General features: G+C 38.6%; 1 protein-coding gene across 1 annotated transcript in view; it reads left to right on the top strand.

Moving 5' to 3' along the window:
* Positions 1-18,434, top strand: part of ADGRL2 (adhesion G protein-coupled receptor L2) — a 159,098-nt gene extending 140,664 nt beyond the window's left edge. Inside the window, exons 17-25 of the mRNA XM_077823776.1 lie at positions 4,218-4,309; positions 5,169-5,213; positions 5,507-5,533; positions 6,184-6,352; positions 10,577-10,705; positions 11,120-11,216; positions 14,294-14,422; positions 15,253-15,270; positions 17,680-18,434. Coding sequence (XP_077679902.1) covers positions 4,218-4,309; positions 5,169-5,213; positions 5,507-5,533; positions 6,184-6,352; positions 10,577-10,705; positions 11,120-11,216; positions 14,294-14,422; positions 15,253-15,270; positions 17,680-18,434 — 1,461 coding nt within the window. The remainder of the gene's footprint in view (positions 1-4,217; positions 4,310-5,168; positions 5,214-5,506; positions 5,534-6,183; positions 6,353-10,576; positions 10,706-11,119; positions 11,217-14,293; positions 14,423-15,252; positions 15,271-17,679) is intronic.
* The last annotated feature ends 628 nt before the right edge of the window (positions 18,435-19,062 follow it).

The following is a 19,062-nucleotide window of genomic DNA, read 5'->3' as shown; positions in this document are numbered from 1 at the left end:
GTCATGGTGATGGTAGCTGTGCGCTTGCGCCAGCAACTCTAAAATATATTTCCCTCCCTAGACAGATTCCTCATAATGAGAGACCTCAGCATTCATCTCAGTCTTTAGACAACAATCTGGTCCTGCTTGGTCCTCCAAGGCTGCATGGTAGCATGCACCTATGTGGCCCCCTTTTTCCAGGCTACACTTGTGCAGTATCCTGGCTTGGCTGAGAAAGGTCTGCCTTCCAAACAGAGATTCCTTGGACAAGAGAATCTCAGTTCCTCATAGCATCTGGACACCTCTCACCTGCTGGGAGAAGGACATTGTTTGTGTGGTGGTTCCCTTTGCTCCCTCCCTTCCCACAAAGGCACTCATTATAGATGTGTTTCTATGAGGCTGGACAATTACGCAGCTCAAGATTCCTGGACTGTCAGGTACCAGACCACCTAGGCACAACTGCTGGCCTGCTCCCTAGCTAACTGCGCTGCAAGGAACCTTAGAACTCTTAGAACAGCCCCTGATTGGCTGCTAGTTTAGCAGTCCTGCTTATAAGCTTGGCCCCCACAGCAGTTTAGTGGCTGCTCAACGCATACCACATCCACAACTGTACTTGCCCTTGTTCCAGCCTGCTTCCCGTCCCTGCTATGTATAAACGAACAGAGGGGACCAGAGTCTGTACCACTCTGGAGGGAGGCTGGCCCGCTCTGAAATTGGTGCACCCACCATCAGATCATCCTCACTGCAGTGCCAGGAACGATGGAATCCTGAGCAGACAGCCTCAGCAGGCATTTTCACAAGGATCACAAGTGGGAACTCCACGTCGGTGGTACAGCAGATATTATTCCCATCATGGGACCTCTTTACCACTCAGGGAAACAAGAAGTGCCCAGCCTATTGCTCTTGAGATACACAGGGGCACAACTCCGGAGGGGATGCCCTCCTAAAGCAACGGTCAGACCTATTGATATATGCCTTCCCTGTCATCCCTCTCCAACCTCATATATTCTGAAACACGAAGTTGGACAAGGCAATACTGACTTTAATAATACCATGGTGGCCATGACAGTCCTGGTTCACCATGGCTCTGCAGATGGCCTCCTGCCAGTACGTTTACTTACTGCCGTCTCCAAACCTATTGTCACAGAATGGAGTCAGGACCAGCCATACCAACCCAGCATCCCTCCATCTGGCAGCCCAGATTTTGGATGGGGAATGAATTTAGAGAGATCCTGCTCAGAGGAAGTCCAATCCCTCTATCTCAATAGTTGGAAGCCCTCTCTATGAAAGTGTGATGCTGCCACATGGAAGCGATTCTCCTTGTGGTGTCAGAAGTATCAGTTGTCTCCAGTGGAGTCAGGGATTCCTCTTATCCTGGACTGTCTTCTCTCCTTGAAGCCATCAGTTGTATCAGTTCAGTGCAGGTATATTTAGCAGCCATTAATGCCTTTCGTTGCCCCCTAATGGTGGAGAACTGCTTTGTTTTATTCTACCCCACAACAGTAAAATTCTTAAAAGGCATTGTCAGAAAATTCCTGCCAGTATCAAAGCATATGCCCACTTAGGATATGAATCGGTGCTGTTGACTTTGCCATTTGAACTCTGGGCCTCCTGCTCCCTCTTCCACTTATCTATAAAGGTGGCTTTCCTAATGGCTATCACCTCAGCCTGGGGAGCTTGGGGTATTTATTGCAACCCCACCTTATATGATTTGTCATAAGACAAAGTATCTCTGAGATTGCATCCCAAGTTTATCCCCAAAGTTCCTTCTGACTTTTACTTCAACCAGACAGTCCACCAGTATTTTAACCAAAACTTCACAATATGAGGGAGCACAGAAAGCACTGTTCCCTACATGTATGCAGTGCTCTGACCATCTGTCTGTACAGGATACAGCCCTTTAGAAGATCTCCAAGGTTATTCATCACTTTTGCTGAGAGGATGCAAGGAGAGGAAATATCTTCCCAAGGACACTCAAAATGGATCTCCAGCTGTATCCTCTGCTAGCAGCTTGCAGAAGCCCCGCCTCCTCAGTATGTCATGGCTCATTCTACCAGAGCTCAAGCTGCTCTGGTTGGCCTCTCTACAAGGAATCCCAATCTTGGGAGATCTGTAGGGGCCAATTTGGGGCTTCAGTCATACATTTATCAGGCACTATACTTAGAGTGAAGTGTCAGCAGGTTCCTTACCTTATAGTAACTGGAGTTCTTCAAAATACGTAGTCCCTGTGGATATTCATGACCCACCCTCTTCCCCTCTGCTTGGGTCCTCACATGATTAGAAGTAGAATAAGAGCTGGAGAGGCAGTCAAACCATGCCACTCCTTATGCTCTTGGATGAGAGCAAGAGGAGGCAAAGGGTACAAACTTACCCGTCACTACTGGTGAAGAGTTTCAGAGTAGCAGCCGTGTTAGTCTGTATTCGCAAAAAGAAAAGGAGTACTTGTGGCACCTTAGAGACTAACCAATTTATTTGAGCATAAGCTTTCATGAGCATCCACTGAATGCATCCGATGAAGTGAGCTGTAGCTCACGAAAGCTTATGCGCAAATAACTGTATTAGTCTCTAAGGTGGCACAAGTACGCCTTTTCTTTTTACTGGTGAAGAGTTTCCAATCCAGGGTGCATGGTGTGCATGTGTACCCACAGTGAATACCCATAGGGGCCACACATCTCAAAGACCTCCAGTTACTATAGCTGTTCAGGGGCTAAGCCATGCCTGATCCATGGGTGTCTGATCCAGGAAGCATCCTACTGGCAAACTGCAGGATACTCCAAGCTAGCTCATTAGGGCAGTTAGGCTTACAGCTGAGCTTTACTACTGGCCTGAAAAGAAATGCACACTTTCAGTTAGCATGCACTACAGACCACAGATGGCAAACAAGCGAGGGGTCTGGGAATGCCTCTTAGCTGGCAGGCCACACCCCTGTGGTTCTATAGAACACTGTCCGAGCCCCCCAAACCTAGTGCTTTCCCAAGCACTATTACTAACATCATGGAAACTTCCAAAACATGCCAGTCACTTTACAGACTTAGAAGGACGAAGACTTTGTCACAAAAGTGCAACATCTGGAAGGTACAGTACCAGGTAGGGAATTTGTCTGCTGCTTGTGTAAAGGGTGGGAGGAGAAGTTCCCTGTGTTCTCCCTCATCCCCATTACACTTGTGCAGCACAATGCAAAATTTGTCCCAGGCACAGGAGGGCGAGAAATGATCACACTAATCTACTGCAGTGTGTCTCAGGCAGGTTACAAAATGTACTCAACTCTGACTTTGAAGAGACTCCTAATTTCGAAAGCAAATCAGTCTCCATGTCCATTCCATCAACTGCCTCTTTTCCAAGGTTCTAACATCAGTTATTAGGTGTCAGTTCTGATGGTGATTTTTGTCATGTGGACTAAAAACTGGTCTGAGACCACCAGCTCATTTCACATGGGCTTCTCTGGAAAAAATAGTAAGTGCTGTAATCATTTTCATCGTTTTTGTACTTGGACACATTCATTATCTTCCACCACGGCATAAATGGTACTTCAGACATATAAAACAGCATAGCGCTTGGCACAATCAGCTTGTAATCGAAATTAAACAATGTCTAGACAATAAAATGGATGGAGAAAGTAGACAGTGCTACACAATGGTTTAAATTAGGTGCCCTTGTTGTGTCTTCTAGGCTTTTCATTTGTTACCGTGGAACAACTTCTAAAAATTGTTTTCCAGACAAGAGTAGTACTTGTGAGGGCAAGAAGGAATGAAGAAGGGCAGCTATAGAAGGGATGGAACTAGTGAGAGGAGGAAAGGGCTCAAGGGGGAAGGAAAGATGGAATGGTGGCAAGTGGAAAGAATGGTAGCAACAAGGACAAAAATGGGGTGCAAAACATAAGGGGCAAATGGGTGAGACAGGAGCAGGTAAGGTTAGTCTAACTTTAGATAGTGATGTTCAATAGGGCAGAATGAAAATGTAAAATGTAGACCAACAGGTTAAATATGGCAAACGCAAGTTGTATGAGAAGGTAGTGACTTCTGGTGAGGCTAGATTTTGGTAAAATTCGGACTTTGAAATGTTACCCTTTGTCCATAGTTGAATCAGCATCTTAGGGGTGAAACACTCCAAATACCATTACCAGTCACCTAAATATACTTGAAAACAAACCGAGGGGTTTTTTTTAAGTCAATAACGTCCTCATTATTCAACCTGTTAAACTTAAAGTAGTTTAATTTCTTTCTTATCTGTTTTGACAGCTGAATCTTATCTTCCTGGTGATCACATTGTGCAAAATGGTGAAGCACTCAAACACTCTGAAACCAGACTCTAGCAGGTTGGAAAACATTAAGTAAGTGCTTTGTGTTCAAGTATGAGAACTATGATTATTTTCTGATTACTGAACTGATTGAAAGCTACTCTCCATTAGGAACACATGGCTTTGTCTCCCAGCAACTACAAATGTCAGTTAGAAAGAAACAGTACCAATCCTGCTTTCCTTACATTGTTACTATAATGTCACAGATATTGGTCAAAATTAGATCATTTCAGCCTGGAATTAATGCCAAGAAATTATGTCAGTATCTTCATGGAAATTCCATAGCAAAGTGGCAATTGCATTTGCATTTAAAATGTAGTTCAAAATGACGTTCCTGTTTGCATGGCTGATATGATTATGTTAAGTTTGTTTTGTTAAATGGCATTTTTATTTTAGGGATTCTGAGCAGTTTTCATTTGTAATCCAGTTCTCCCAAGAGAAATGACTCCCTTAGTATTGTTAACTTGAAAATTATTTGTTGTTTTCATGCTAATTGAACAAATGTTTACTTTATATTGGTGCTGTATTTCAGTATCCCTTTTGGAGAGTAATGCAAGTGTTACGTAATTAATAAGAATCTTACAGCTGTGATAGTCTTTTGATAGTCTTTTAGTGTATTCTGTTTAGTGCTTTTTTCAAACTGAGGGCTGTTGCTATAAACTCTTTGAAGGGATGGTGTAACTAAGGGTTGGTTGTGAAAAGGTGCTACAGATTTGTTTTGGATACTGAAAATGGCAAAGACAGGTTTACTTTAAGGCTAACATTGCAAACCAGATGCTATAGATAGGTCAGTATCAGCTTCATTGCATGTTGCATGATGAGAGAGAGCGCTAATCTTTAGCATCTCTCTCTTTTCTTCCTTTTCCTCTTTCTGTCTTCTCATCCACACCAGTAATTACCGTGTTTGTGATGGCTACTATAATACGGACTTACCTGGGTAAGATAGAACCCTAAATTAACAAATTCCTAGCATGATATTTTTAATTTTACAAACTCCGCCAATATTGTGGATCACCCTTACTTTTAATTAACTAGTTTGGAAATATCTAATTTGCTAAAGTATTTTTAACTATTATATGCCTTTATGATTTTAAATTGCTTGCCTCTGCACTTTGAATTTCCTAATTTTGACTAATTTTTATTAAAAATACAAAAATGCTTTCATATTAATTTCTGTTACAATTCTGTCTAATAATTTTGTTTCTCTTTTCTGCTTATAATGCTTTCTAGCTATGAAGATAATAAACCATTTATCAAGTAAGATCATTAGTTAGATGTGGAATGCACTGACTAAAATCCCTTTCCCCTTCATTCTGTGCTGTTCTCGACAATTCCTTTTTCCTTAAACTAGTCATGTTGGAATCTCTGGATGTATCCATATTTTTGTCACATTTCAGCAAGGCTCCTTCATGTGGAAGTTAGATCACTTAGTCTTAGTTTAGCTGAGTTTGCCAGAATATTAAAGCTTTAGGTTCTAGGTTTTTACTCTGCTGTTTAACTTTTGTGTATTTGTTACATTATTTGGTGACATATGGAAGAACCACTGTTCAAAATATAGGGCTCAGTTAGTGGTTAAGCTAGATTTACCAATCTCCTTTGTAAAAATACAGATAAAGCAGTGGGGTAGCTGGGGCTTGTGCTATACCTTTGCATTTTAAAATAGTTTTGACATCTTGTGCAGTTCTTGAATAAGAAAAAGGTCATATCTACTGTTGCTGTTTCCACTGGAGACTGAAAGTACCAAATGGAATTGTTCTTTCTTTAATAGATGAAAGGTTAAAGCCAAGGATTTTTTGCATTTGAATGTGAACCTAGTAAAAGTCAACTGCAGCAACTGAAATGTTAATATTGGAGTTGGCGGTATGAATTTTATCAGCAGTGTTACTAAAATTAATTTTCTTTTACAGGTCCTGGGTCTTAGGTGCATTTGCTCTCCTGTGTCTTCTTGGCCTAACATGGTCATTTGGCCTGCTGTTTATCAATGAAGAGACTGTTGTGATGACATATCTCTTCACAGTATTTAATGCTTTCCAGGGAATGTTTATTTTCATCTTTCATTGTGCCCTTCAAAAGAAAGTAAGTTACTGAAAACAAACACACATGGTTTATACCTCTTCAGTAGCCTGATATTTTTAGAAAAGAAATAGCAATGAAGAAAAATGGGAGATGGAGTGTAATTTCAAGGGAAGGCCTGTCTTCTAGTGGTTAGATCAACAGTGGGGAACTGGGAGTCAGAAACCATTGGTACTGTTTGCAGCAAGTGCCTTGTTGTGTGCTCTTAGGCGAGTCATTTAACTACTCTGTGACTCATGCAGCTGTACACTGGGTATTAATAGGACACTGCAGAGGTGTTGCAAGGCTTAGTTAATGTTTCATAAAGTGGTCTGAGAATCTTGGATGAAAGTTACTATAGGTAACTTCCCACAGCTCCCATTGGCCGGGACTGGTGAATCACGGCCACTGGAAGCTGCGGGCGGCCATGCAAATATAAACAAACTGGCAGCCCGCCAGCGGATTACCCTGTGGGGCCACAGTTTGCCCACCACTAAGTTAAAGCATCAAACAACGGCTGTTCAACTTTCCAGTCATTTACAATGTCAATGGGTTTGGCTACACTGCAAATGAAGGTGTGGTTGCAATGCAGCTAGGCATATCCATACTAGCTTAATCTAGCTAATGTGGGTAACAGTGGCAGTGAAGACACAGTGGCACAGATTCTGGTGTGGGCCAGCAACCTGAGTAAGTACCCAGAGTCCCCAGGAGGCCTGGACTGGGGAAGCTAGTCCTTGCTGAATGCTGCACCACCACTTCCTCACTACCAATCTTAGCCATGCCAGCTAAATTAAAGCTAGTGTGGGTATGCCTACTCGTGCTGCAATCAGAGCCTCATTTTCAGCTTAGATGTGTCTCAACCTGCAGGAGATCACTTCTGGGGTTGAGGGAGTACTGTACCCTCTATATCAGTGAAAGGTCCTTGTCTTCTCTCTTGAGAGGTGTCAAGTAGTGCCAGTGGTGATGGGTGAGGGTTGCAGTGTGGGTAACTGTTCATTTCAGAGTCAACTGAGAACCCAAAATTAATGTAATGCTGAACACCAACAGATGATAGAAAAATGTGGTCATTAGTGGTAGGTAGTATGTGAGGTGGAAGGGAGTTTTCCAAAGTTGACAATTTTTGTATTTTAAAAAATGTTGACTGGCCCAAAGACTGTCGAGTGGGCTCACTTGTAAATTCCTGTGAACTACTGACCCTGCGGCAAGAGTCCGTGTGTCAGCCTACAGGTTTAAAGCTGAATATCCTTTTACCAATATCCTGAGCTGCCCCGTGTGTGTGGTTATTGTATATGCATTACTCTTGCAGAAAATGGCAACTGTACCAAAGAGCTTACAGTCTGCATCTGAGTCGTATAGCAAATGAGGGTAAAACGGATATGAAAAAAGGGAGGAGAGAGGGGTAAAATGAAAAATTATAGTCATTATCTTCTCTTAAATGTAACCATTTTGAAATAATTTTAGCAAATTTACAATAGACATTTAGCCACTAGATATTTTAACCAATTTACATTTTGGAACTTGTAATCATTAGCTCCTGTTACATGTACCTCACGGGACTTAATTAACTCAATGCTTGTAAAGTGGTTTGAGACCCTTAGATGAAAAGGGTGCTAAGTGCAAAGTATCATTCTTGTGATTTAAATCGTGCATGCTCACCACTTAACTTTGTGTGTTTCTTAATTTGAGGTATACAACTTCTTCCATGCAAACTGTTATAACGTGTTTTAGGAAGAGATCCAGAATAAAAAGAGACAGGTTTTAGAGTGGTAGCCGTTTTAGTCTGTATCAGCAAAAACAAGGAGGAGTCCTTGTGACCCCTTAAATTTGTTAGTCTCTGACGTGCCACAAGTACTCTTAGTTGTTTTTAATAAAAAGAGAGAAGTGTTTTATCAAGTTGGCTATAGCACTCCTTACACATTCAGAAAGGGAAAACCATTGAGATGGGATTGAATATAGAAAAGGGGGAAAATGTAAACGTAGTAAAGATGCAAATAATTTCTAGATTAGGATATTTTAAAATTTTGCCTTTTTAACCACTTATATAGGATTTGAAAACCAAAGACACATTGCTGTTTTATTTCCTGTTGTCAGGCATTGTTTCTATATTAAGTGGAGTCAAGCAATGTTAAAGTGCCAGTCACGTATGAAAAAATTTAATCTAGATCAAGAAGATTTATACCTGAAAGAATGCTAAGGCTACTATTTAAGGTTTAAAATTTTCAGTGCCTTTCACTGGATATCATCATCCTGTCCCTGTCTGCATAGCTAATGTAGTCTTTTTATTTTGTTATTACTAGTTGGTCACTAAACTGAACAGAGATACAGAATTGTGGAAGAGAAAACTATTATGTTTCCAGTCCTGACAAGATGATAGTGCTGTTACTGCCATCAGTTTCAAACAGGCTATAATTTAGAAATAATGACAGTGGAATGTGCAGTACTGACAGATAATGTACATTCACAGCAATGTAGGCATTAGGCAAAACCGGCCCTGGAGGGTGGTATTTGGGTAAAATACAGCTTTGATTGCTATTGTCCCTGTTATAGTGTTTCAGAGCATTTAATATCCGTTAAAATTCAGAAGTACATTTTCCTTTGGTGTTATGTCAGTTAATGATACAGAACTTTACATTTTCATGAACTTACCCCATTTTAATTATGTATCTGTGATTATATTTTTGTATGGTATAGATGGGTTCATTTTAAATACGTACAGTGTCCCTTTCCTTTACAAAATTTGTAAGTTGGTATCGCTGTATAAAATTCAAGCTTTCACTGAAAAACTGATTTTTAAGTTGAGTAGTCAAATTTGCAGCCTGCTCATGCTTTTATAAAAGCATCATGATAAAACTATGTACTCTCTGAATAAAAGACTTGGGGGGTTTGAAAGCAAAGCCTGAGTTATGCAAAAAAAACTTCATTAATTTATAATGGGTTTTCAGTACTACATGTGAAAATTTTACCTTTTCTCACACAATCTCTCTCTCATTTTCATGTACAGTCACAGGCCAGGTAAACTTTTCAGAAGTGTCTAGGTGACTGTGGAGCCCAAGTTCCATTTTGAAAAGAAACTTGGGAAATTAGGAGTCTTAGCAGCCAGATGACTTTGGAAAAGTCCTAGTGGATAAAATTTTTAGAAGCATGTCTTCTACTATCCATGCAGTGCTGCCAGGATATGTGCACGCTATAAGAATTACTTAGAACCAGTTGTCAGTAAACACATTTGAGGGAAAGAACTACTCTGTAAAATAGTTCTGATGACTTTAATATTAATAAACATCAATACATCTAATCATAAAGCTGCACCATGAAGACGTTCATTTAGAAACATTTATGACATTCATTTATGACTAATCATAGGCCAAATGTTGATATCGTTACTTAGCTTTTTTTAATCTTATTCAGACAAAAATCTCATTTAAAACAATTGACGTTTCAGAGTTCAAACTTCCTGGGAGTCAGCAAACATACATAGCAACAAAGATTGTATTTCTTGTGCCTTGACAGAAGTTCTGTTGAGTTACCTGGTGGCCTGGATTCTACAATCCAAAACTTGGTACTGAGACATTATGGCAGAGCCTTCACTGACGTGGTTTCCGTTCTGCACAGATTAGGGCAGTTTTATTGTACATTTCACACACGACAGAAGCAGCAGTAGCTATATTAATAAGCAGCTATGTTTGGATTGCATATAATAAACTTTTTATCAAAATTTGTTCATAGGTCTTACAATGTGTAGGGTCCGTTCTCCCTAAGTTGTAATTTCTGGAAAGAGATTACTTTCATGGGTGTTACCCATATAATTGAAGAGCAATTATATTGCAATATCCAGCATATGATGGTGGGAAACTGGACTCAATATTTTTGCACTAAAAACTAAAGACTGGAAAGCCTGAAGAGGAAAAAATACCAACCTAATCATTTATCAAAGAACGTTTGTTTATTCCTGCGCAAAACAGTTATTCCATTAAAAAGAAATTACTCACAAAACTGCAAAAACACAGATGTGCAGTAACCTGGTTTACATATATTGATCTGTGATAGGAGGCCTTTTTAAAAAACTATAAATACCTTGAATTACAAGCTCATCAACTGCATCAAAATGATGAAAATTTTGAATTTGTGTGTCTCCCATAAAGGAATTTGTTTAAAATTCATTAATAGATGATGGTTGGTCACATCCTTATCTCAAGAGACATATTTATTGTGCATCTGTTTTTTTTAATTATCCCCATTGTACATCTACAGGTACGTAAGGAATATGGAAAGTGCTTCCGACATTCCTATTGCTGTGGTGGACTACCAACTGAGAGCCCCCACAATTCAGTGAAGGCGTCGACAACAAGAACTAGCGCTCGCTATTCCTCTGGCACTCAGGTAACAAAGACTTTGACAGCATCTTCTAATTAACCTTATTTACAAAAGCCTACTGAAACATGTTTCATTCATGTGCACTAACTGTCTTCTCATTATAAAGATCTAGGTGGCAAAACATGGTTTTGTTTTGTAGAATGGATTTCTTTTTAAACATTTCCTTTCAGTTTGTTCTTATGCAAACATCCTCTTTTTTTTTTTTTTTTTTAAGGGAGCTGGCAAGGATACCATCATATTTTATCTAATTGGAATTTAGTAGACTAGACTTTTCATAACAAAGGAGCCAATTTATTTTAGAAATTATTTAGGTTAGAGCGAGAAGCAATGTAAATGCTTCACATGATGACAGATGAAAGGGGGAAAATCTGTGTGTGCCCTAAAATACAATGTTTATGTCTCACTGCTTTACGTTAACAGAGTCGTATAAGAAGGATGTGGAACGACACTGTGAGAAAACAATCTGAATCTTCCTTTATCTCAGGTGACATCAACAGCACTTCAACACTTAATCAAGGTCAGTCACTGGGAACATTTCAATTTTAGATGACTTAGATTTAATAGCATTTGACAGATAAAGAGTTGAAACAAATTTGTGTTGGAAAAAAAACTCTCGAACACATGTTGTCTAAAATTATAGTCTTCCACGAGCACATTTTAAAATCAATGTTCACTCAACTTGCCCATTCACTATAGAAGTTGACTTTCTCTATTCATGGGAAATGTGTGTTAATAAGTTTCTTCAATAATTTAGCTTAAAAGCAAGAACATAATTTTAAAACTTTACTAACCTTTATAGGTTAAATCTGAAACAGAAATACAAGTGCAGTAACATTTTTAATGCATATTTGAGACTGTTTTTTAGACTCAGAAATGTTCCCAGTGAAATCAAATTGACACCGTTTCTATGCAAAAGACATGTGTAAAGATTTTTTTCAGTAAAATTTTTATCCTTTCTGTGACAGCATTGTGTCTGCTATGTGTAATGGCCCCAAAAATACACAGTCACATAAACTAGATTGCAGGCTTCTGGTGGCCACAAATTTATTAATCGTTTTAACTTGAATTGAAGATTATCCAGCATATCTAGTCCATACAGTATGTAACATTTGTGAAGGCCCCAAACACATGCTAATGCCCATGGCCATCCAAAAATGAGGAGAGTTCTAGCCACAATCACCACCACTCTTTTCTCCCCTCACCAAACTTTGTGCCAAGGAGCCACCAATGGAGGTAGGGCTGTTCTGTATTAAAGCTGAATGCAAAAGCCTGTCACTATGCCCCTTTCCCCCTATCTGTGCCCTAGCTTTACCTTTTCTCAACTCTGCACCCACATTGTGAGAAAAGGGTATATGAACCTGACCTTGCTGCAACAGACTCCTGCTAAATTGGCAAAATTTAAAAAGACAGTAGCAAAACTACTGTTAGTGCTACCAAATTTAGCAACCCCTATAGATGCTGCTCAGTTCAGGTGAAAATCCTTAGGAACCATAACCAGCAAGCCCCTTTATCTTCAACCCACAAACTAAGCATTAGTCCTAACTGCTGAACCTTGGAAATGAGGAAGGCAAAAAACAAACCACCAGCAACACACGAGGATGCTGCTTAGGGTAAAATTACTTCCTGACCCCAAATACAACAGTAGGCTAAACTCAGTGAACTGCCATCCACCTGAATCTTTACATCTACTCTAGAATCTGGTGAACTAAAATTAACCAATTGCTGGCGGTAGAAGAGGAGTTTGCTGCTGCTGGGAAGAGGTATGCCCTGCATAGGCCAGCAGAAGCCAGCCTGGGACCTCACCCCTTTGAAGCCCATCAGTCCCCAGACTTGCTCTGCCTGTGCCATGGCCTTCAGCTAATTCAAAGGCCAAGGTTAATGTGATGTTGGGGCCTAACAGCCATACCACTAGGCAATAGGCACAAGGTCTTTTCAGGGGAAGAAACCATGACCAAATGAACCCCTTTCCCTTGTGCTAGTCTGCCAAGCTTTGTAAAGGGTTTTAGTTACAATATCACCATTAGAATGACACAAATCTAAACGAGCTAATTTACTAATTAACTTGGGCTTTTGGGGTTTTGTAAATGAAGCTTTAGGATAAAATTGACAGAAAATATGGAAAGGTTACTTACCTTACGCAGAAACTGGGGTTCTTCGAGATTCTACCCCCTGTGGGTGCTCCACTTAGGACACTACTCAAAGAAGAACTGTTGGTAACCTGTACACTAGTAAAAGTAAAACAAGCTAAAAGTAAAACATACGGGAGAAGATTTAATATATTGTAATATGGAAGTGCACTGGAATTAGTATTTCTCATTGTGTCCAAATAGCAACTTTTACAAGTTAGGGTAAAAAGCAATCTAATTGTTAACCAAATTAAACTACTGTCAAATAAAATTAGCATAATCTGTCAATAAAAGAATTCTCTGAACTCCAGGAATTTCTGCTACCTAGAATAAAATATCTCTAGTAGGATAACGGCATTAATATTTAAAATATAATGTCTTTGGCTATTGCCTGAATGAGAATCTAATAAATTTAAATATAGTATGAAAATGTGGATGGCTTTTTAGCTCTCTTTGGACATGTAATGTATTCAGATAACATTAGTCCTGATGCAGTTGTGCAACTCAATACAACATAAGTTGAATTTTACCTTAATGAAATGTTTAAAATCATGTTTTCAATCAAAGGTTTTAGCATAATTTTTCTTCATTATTCTGACTAGTTTTACTACTAATTTAAAAACCAGAAGTCACACAGCCAAATTAACTGGTTTTTAAACATTTAGTTTTTAATAAATTATGCTGAAACTTTGTCTAATAAATTACTTGAAATCTTGTGTAAATGGTGATGCATTAAAGTTGAAAATTAGTAAAAATCTGTTCATGTTATCATGTCATGTTTTATTTTATCTTGCTAAGCCAATTGTTAGAGAAATTTAGACATTTAAAAATTTATTTTTAAAGCCTGGCAGATATTGTTGCAGCATGAATCTGTCCCAAAAGAACATATGAATGGTTTAATTTCTTAAAGCAAAACATTTTGCTTTCTCTTCAGCATGTGCGCTTTTGCATATACTAAGATAGGCTTGTTGCAGTTTGTCATTCCTTGTATTTCTTTGAAGAAAGTTATTTCCTTCTCCCTCCCCTCTGCTTTTCAGAGGTTAGTAATAACCCAGATGTTTTCATAAGGGATTGTCCAACATCTCTAAATTAATAAAATTTAGACTTTTCAGTTCTGGACCACAGTGTTCAAGATTCTTGATTAAGCTATAGCATCTTCAAATAGAATATGGATCCCTATGCACTTAACGGCTATTCTTCTTTAATGTTATTTTTGTATAAATCAGTAAATGTCATTCTTAGCAGGTGTTTACTTTGGGGATTTGGACAGCACCTGTGAATTACTGAAATTTAACTTAAGTTTTCTCTGTCCTCCTTCAAATTAGTAGTTCAAATACATTCAGAAATTTTCAGCTGAATTACATTTGACAAGTTCTACATGACTCATGATGAATAAAAAAAATGTTATAGAAAACTGTCAGAATAAAATTAAAGAACTGATGTCTCTTTTTCTGTTTCTTTGCTTTAGGAATGACTGGCAATTACCTACTAACAAACCCTCTTCTTCGACCACACGGCACTAACAACCCCTATAACACATTGCTCGCTGAAACAGTTGTATGTAATGCCCCTTCAGCTCCCGTGTTTAACTCACCAGGTGTGCTTATACTTATTGAAAAAAAACCAAAACGCTTTTCTTTAGTCTGAGTCCTTTCTTTTTGCTAGCTAGAAACTCAAGTTGCAATATTCTAGTCCTGCATTCTGAATTTCTGTCAGTTTAAGAAATACTTACAGTGTTGCCAATGCCAGGCTTGTAAAACTGCACTATATTATAGTAATGCCTTTGCCATAATAGTATTTACCAATAATTATCCATGTTTTTAACACAGGTGGCATAAATCTTAATATACTATTACAGGACTGACACCACATGGTCCGAGAGCCCATCTTCAAGATATATATCACTTAGAGGTATCATGTCTATGCAATATAAGCTTCAGTTGACTCTAAATCTTGCTGAGAAAAACCTGCGTATGGAGCTGATTAGATAATAAAGCAGTGCAAGGCATCTTGACACTTTTGGATACCCTGGTGTAGAAAATTGCTTCCAGCATCAAAGATAAACCAAACTATAGTATAGTGCAGCTTTATGTTAGTTGATTTCTTTAGGAGAATCTTGAGGTTATAATTAGAACAGTTTAGTTCTCTGGAATAAGGGTGTCATCACTAACCTAACTTTTGTTGTGATATTATTCAAATGCTTTTCTTAATTGCAGAGCAGTTCATAAATTAATATATATCTAGTAGTTACAGTTTTGATGAGTCAAATAATTGCCTCTAGTGTAATTAAAACTCAGTGTTAAAACTTTGACACTATGGAGAACATAAAACCTGTTTCTGTTTTTTATTTCAAATTTCTTTTTTAACTGAACTGCAGTTTCTATTTTCATTCTCTTGTTTTCTTACTTTCCTTATGCTTTCCTCTAGCAACCTACAGAGAGACAAGTATGGGAGTAAAACTTAACTTTGCCTATCAAATGTAAATTTTTTCAGCATGGTTTTTAATGGGCACAATTAAAACATAACTAGTGGTCATGAAGTAGACTCAGCGGGCAAGTGGTTCACAATTTGCAACTGAAATGTTTCCACGTTCAAATAGTACTTCTGTAGTGCATTTTGGAAAATAACACAAGGTCTGTAGCAAAGCCTATTGGTAAATGAGGATATGCAATGCTGAAATAATTTGCTGTTTAAAATCAAAGCAATGTCAAGCAAAAATGCTTAATAATTTACTTACATTTCTACATTCCCACAGTAATCTTGCTACAGGCTATGGAAAGATTTCAAATGAATTACCTGATCATGGGCAACAAAACTTGCCTCTTCAAATCAGTCAAAGTATATTCTAGAGTGCTTAACTCTGCAGTATATCACAGAACTCTGACTTAGGGTTATCAAATACGTTTTGGTATCTGCTTAGCAGAGCACAGAGAACAAAATTATAAAAATAAATCACTTTCATTAGGGAAATGAATGCCAGCATGCGGTCCATGTGTTGCCTCACTCTTATAAATGCCATATGTTCTGTGCAGCTAAGATCTTGAAACATATATGAAGTTACAAAGCTATGAAGTTGTTTAATCAAAGCTTAAAGAGGCCTTTCAAACAACCATCATCACTTTGTCTAATTTGGTACACATGGTAGGCTGGAATAACACAATACAAAATGACTTGCAAGTTTTTCAAAAGGAGAATTTAGCTCAAAATCAGTATTCTGCTACCAAAACAGGCTCTTAACAAAAACATATCACTTTCATATTTAAAAAATTTTTAGAAGACACTTGCTATTTCTAGAGTACGCTGCAGCTTTAAGTGTGGAACAAAGGCAAAACAAGAAAATCTGTTATCTTTTTCAAACAAAAGTTTTTTCCCCTGTACTCCTCCAAGCCTTGCATATAATGCAGCAGCCTCACAGTGATCAGTTTCATTCCAATAACATCACTTCATTCTTTCTTTATTTCCAGTCATATTTGTAGTTAAAGTGACTTTCTAGGAATCCACTAACAATCTAACTTTCCATGGTACAGGCTTTTCAGTTTCTTTCAAAACTCTTGTTTTTCTTGCCTGGGAAGCGTTGTGATTTTGTAGTTTACATGTCTTTGTGTCTGTAGAAAATACATTTCTTTAACGCAAAAAACTTGTCACCATAAGATTCCAATTTTTTTCCTTAAACTTCTTTTCATATCTCCAGCAGACTTACCCAATCTGTCATTCCTCCAGCAGTTAAAAGATGTCAGCCATGGCTGATTTCCTCCTCCCATTCCACAGTTAATATTTATTCTTTGGTTTAATTTCTGTGACCCATGCTTACAGAAATTCCTAACATTTCTGCATTTGAACTGCATGCCCATGGTGTCTGTGGGCCTAAGTCTTAATTGACTATACTGGTTCATTCAGTGCTGTCACTGTGACTGATGCAGACTGCAGGCGAACTTTGACCTTTAGAAGCCCGAGGCCATTGCTGGCAGACAGAATATTAGTACAAAAATTACATTAAGTGGGAAAAAAGCTGTTATTGCTAGTAATCTAATTTGCTGAACCCTTGCTCTGACTAAGTTGCTGAGAAGCTTAGTAATTCTTCATCATGTTACAATAAATCATTTTACTTTCTTTTATATATCAGCTACTCTTAGGCCAGATAGCCTGAGCAGACAGACATGATGTGAGTTGTCAAAGTGAGTCATTCCACCTGCTGTCTATCGTGTTGTTGGATGGTGCTTGTGGGCCCTGGTCCCTTTAGTGTGAAAGTTGGCTGTCCTTGTTTAACATAAATTCTTTGTATTTGTCCATTTTTCATTCTTTTCTTTACTTCATCTCCAGAAAAAAAAGGAACGGTTAGAACTGTTGTTAAAGTAGTTGCTTGCCAGTTATGTGGGTTTATGTTATACATTTACCTTCAGTTTTGTATGTGGCCTAATTCCTTTTTAATTTAGTGTCGTTTAGGACAAATTCTGTTAATTTTATTTTTCTAATCATGGTGTTGTACTTTAAAATGTAAATATTTACAAATGAATTGCTTTGCATTACATATGCAAGGGCATGGAGTGAACAGTTCCTTGTGGAAGAGTCATAAACCTGGTACTGAATTATGAAATCCGAATCCCAGAGTACCCCCTAAATTTCTAAATTAAAATCCAATTCCACCCCATGGGAAATCAGTATTATTTTTTAAATACATCTTTCCTATAAGGTGTGCAACTGTTTACAGTTGGGAATGTTCAATAACCTAACTTCTTTCAAGTCTTACTTCCAAGTACAACTTTGTCCTGAACTACATTAAAGAGTTTTATACAAAAAGAAGAAAAGTAAAAAGAGTGCCAGAGAGTAACCCAAACTGTCCCTTTTCTATTTCAGGACATTCACTGAACAATGCCAGGGATACAAGTGCCATGGATACTCTACCGCTAAATGGTAATTTCAACAACAGCTACTCATTGCGCAATGGAGATTATAATGACAGTGTGCAAGTTGTAGACTGTGGACTAAGCCTGAATGATACTGCTTTTGAAAAAATGATCATTTCAGAATTAGTGCACAACAACCTGCGGGGCAGCAGCAAGAACCACAACCTGGAGCGCACACTCCCAGCCAAAGCTGTGATTGGCGGGAGCAGTAGCGAAGATGACGCAATTGTGGCGGATGCTTCATCTTTGATGCACAGTGACAACCCAGGACTGGAGCTTCACCATAAGGAGCTTGAGGCACCACTCATTCCCCAACGGACTCACTCGCTTCTGTACCAGCCACAGAAGAAAGTGAAGACTGAAGGAACTGACAGCTACGTCTCACAGCTGACAGCTGAGGCTGAAGACCACCTACAGTCCCCCAACAGAGACTCTCTTTACACAAGCATGCCCAATCTTAGAGACTCTCCTTATCCAGAGAGCAGCCCTGATGTTGAAGAAGATCTCTCTCCCTCCAGGAGGAGTGAGAATGAAGACATTTACTACAAAAGCATGCCAAATCTTGGAGCTGGCCATCAGCTTCAGATGTACTATCAAATCAGCAGGGGCAATAGTGATGGCTATATAATTCCTATTAACAAAGAAGGATGTATCCCAGAAGGAGATGTTAGGGAAGGGCAAATGCAACTAGTGACAAGCCTTTAATAGTGTAGCAAAGAAATACTAAAGGCCACATACAAGTATTAAAAAGACTTTATTGGCCCAACGCAGGCTCCCTCATATCTGCTCAAAGAGACTATTCTGTTCACCCTGTGGTTCTCCGGTGTAAAGGGAATGACTGGACCTTGCAGTTCTGTGAATTTTTATAAAACAAAAACTTTGTATATACACAGAGTATACTAAAATGAATTATTTGTTACAAAGAGAAGAGATACCAACAAGGTATTTTAAGATATCTTCTGCTGCTGAGTTTAACAAAATTGTGAAACAAACAAACAAAGATGAAAACTTTCCAGCCATTTTACTGCAGCAGTTTGTGAACTATATTTGTAAATATGGCTGCACCCTCCCCCCTCCTTTTTTGGGTAGGCCTGCATTGTATTATATACAAGACGTAGGCTCTAAAATCCTGTGGGACAAATTTACTGTACCTTATTATTCCTGACAAGACTTTCAAAAGCAGGAGAGAGAGATTCTGCATCAGTTTGCAGTTCACTGCAAATCTTGTCCATTAAGGCAAAGATTGAAAACATGTCTAACCACTAGCAATCAAGCCACAGGCCTTATTTCATATATTTCCTCAACTGTACAATGAACTGTTCTTGTGAAAGAT

This window comes from Eretmochelys imbricata, chromosome 8, assembly GCF_965152235.1.
Source record: "Eretmochelys imbricata isolate rEreImb1 chromosome 8, rEreImb1.hap1, whole genome shotgun sequence".
Taxonomy (NCBI): Eukaryota; Metazoa; Chordata; order Testudines; family Cheloniidae; genus Eretmochelys; species Eretmochelys imbricata.
The sequence above is the reverse complement of the archived record's forward strand: the minus strand, read 5'-3'. Positions and strand labels throughout refer to the sequence as shown.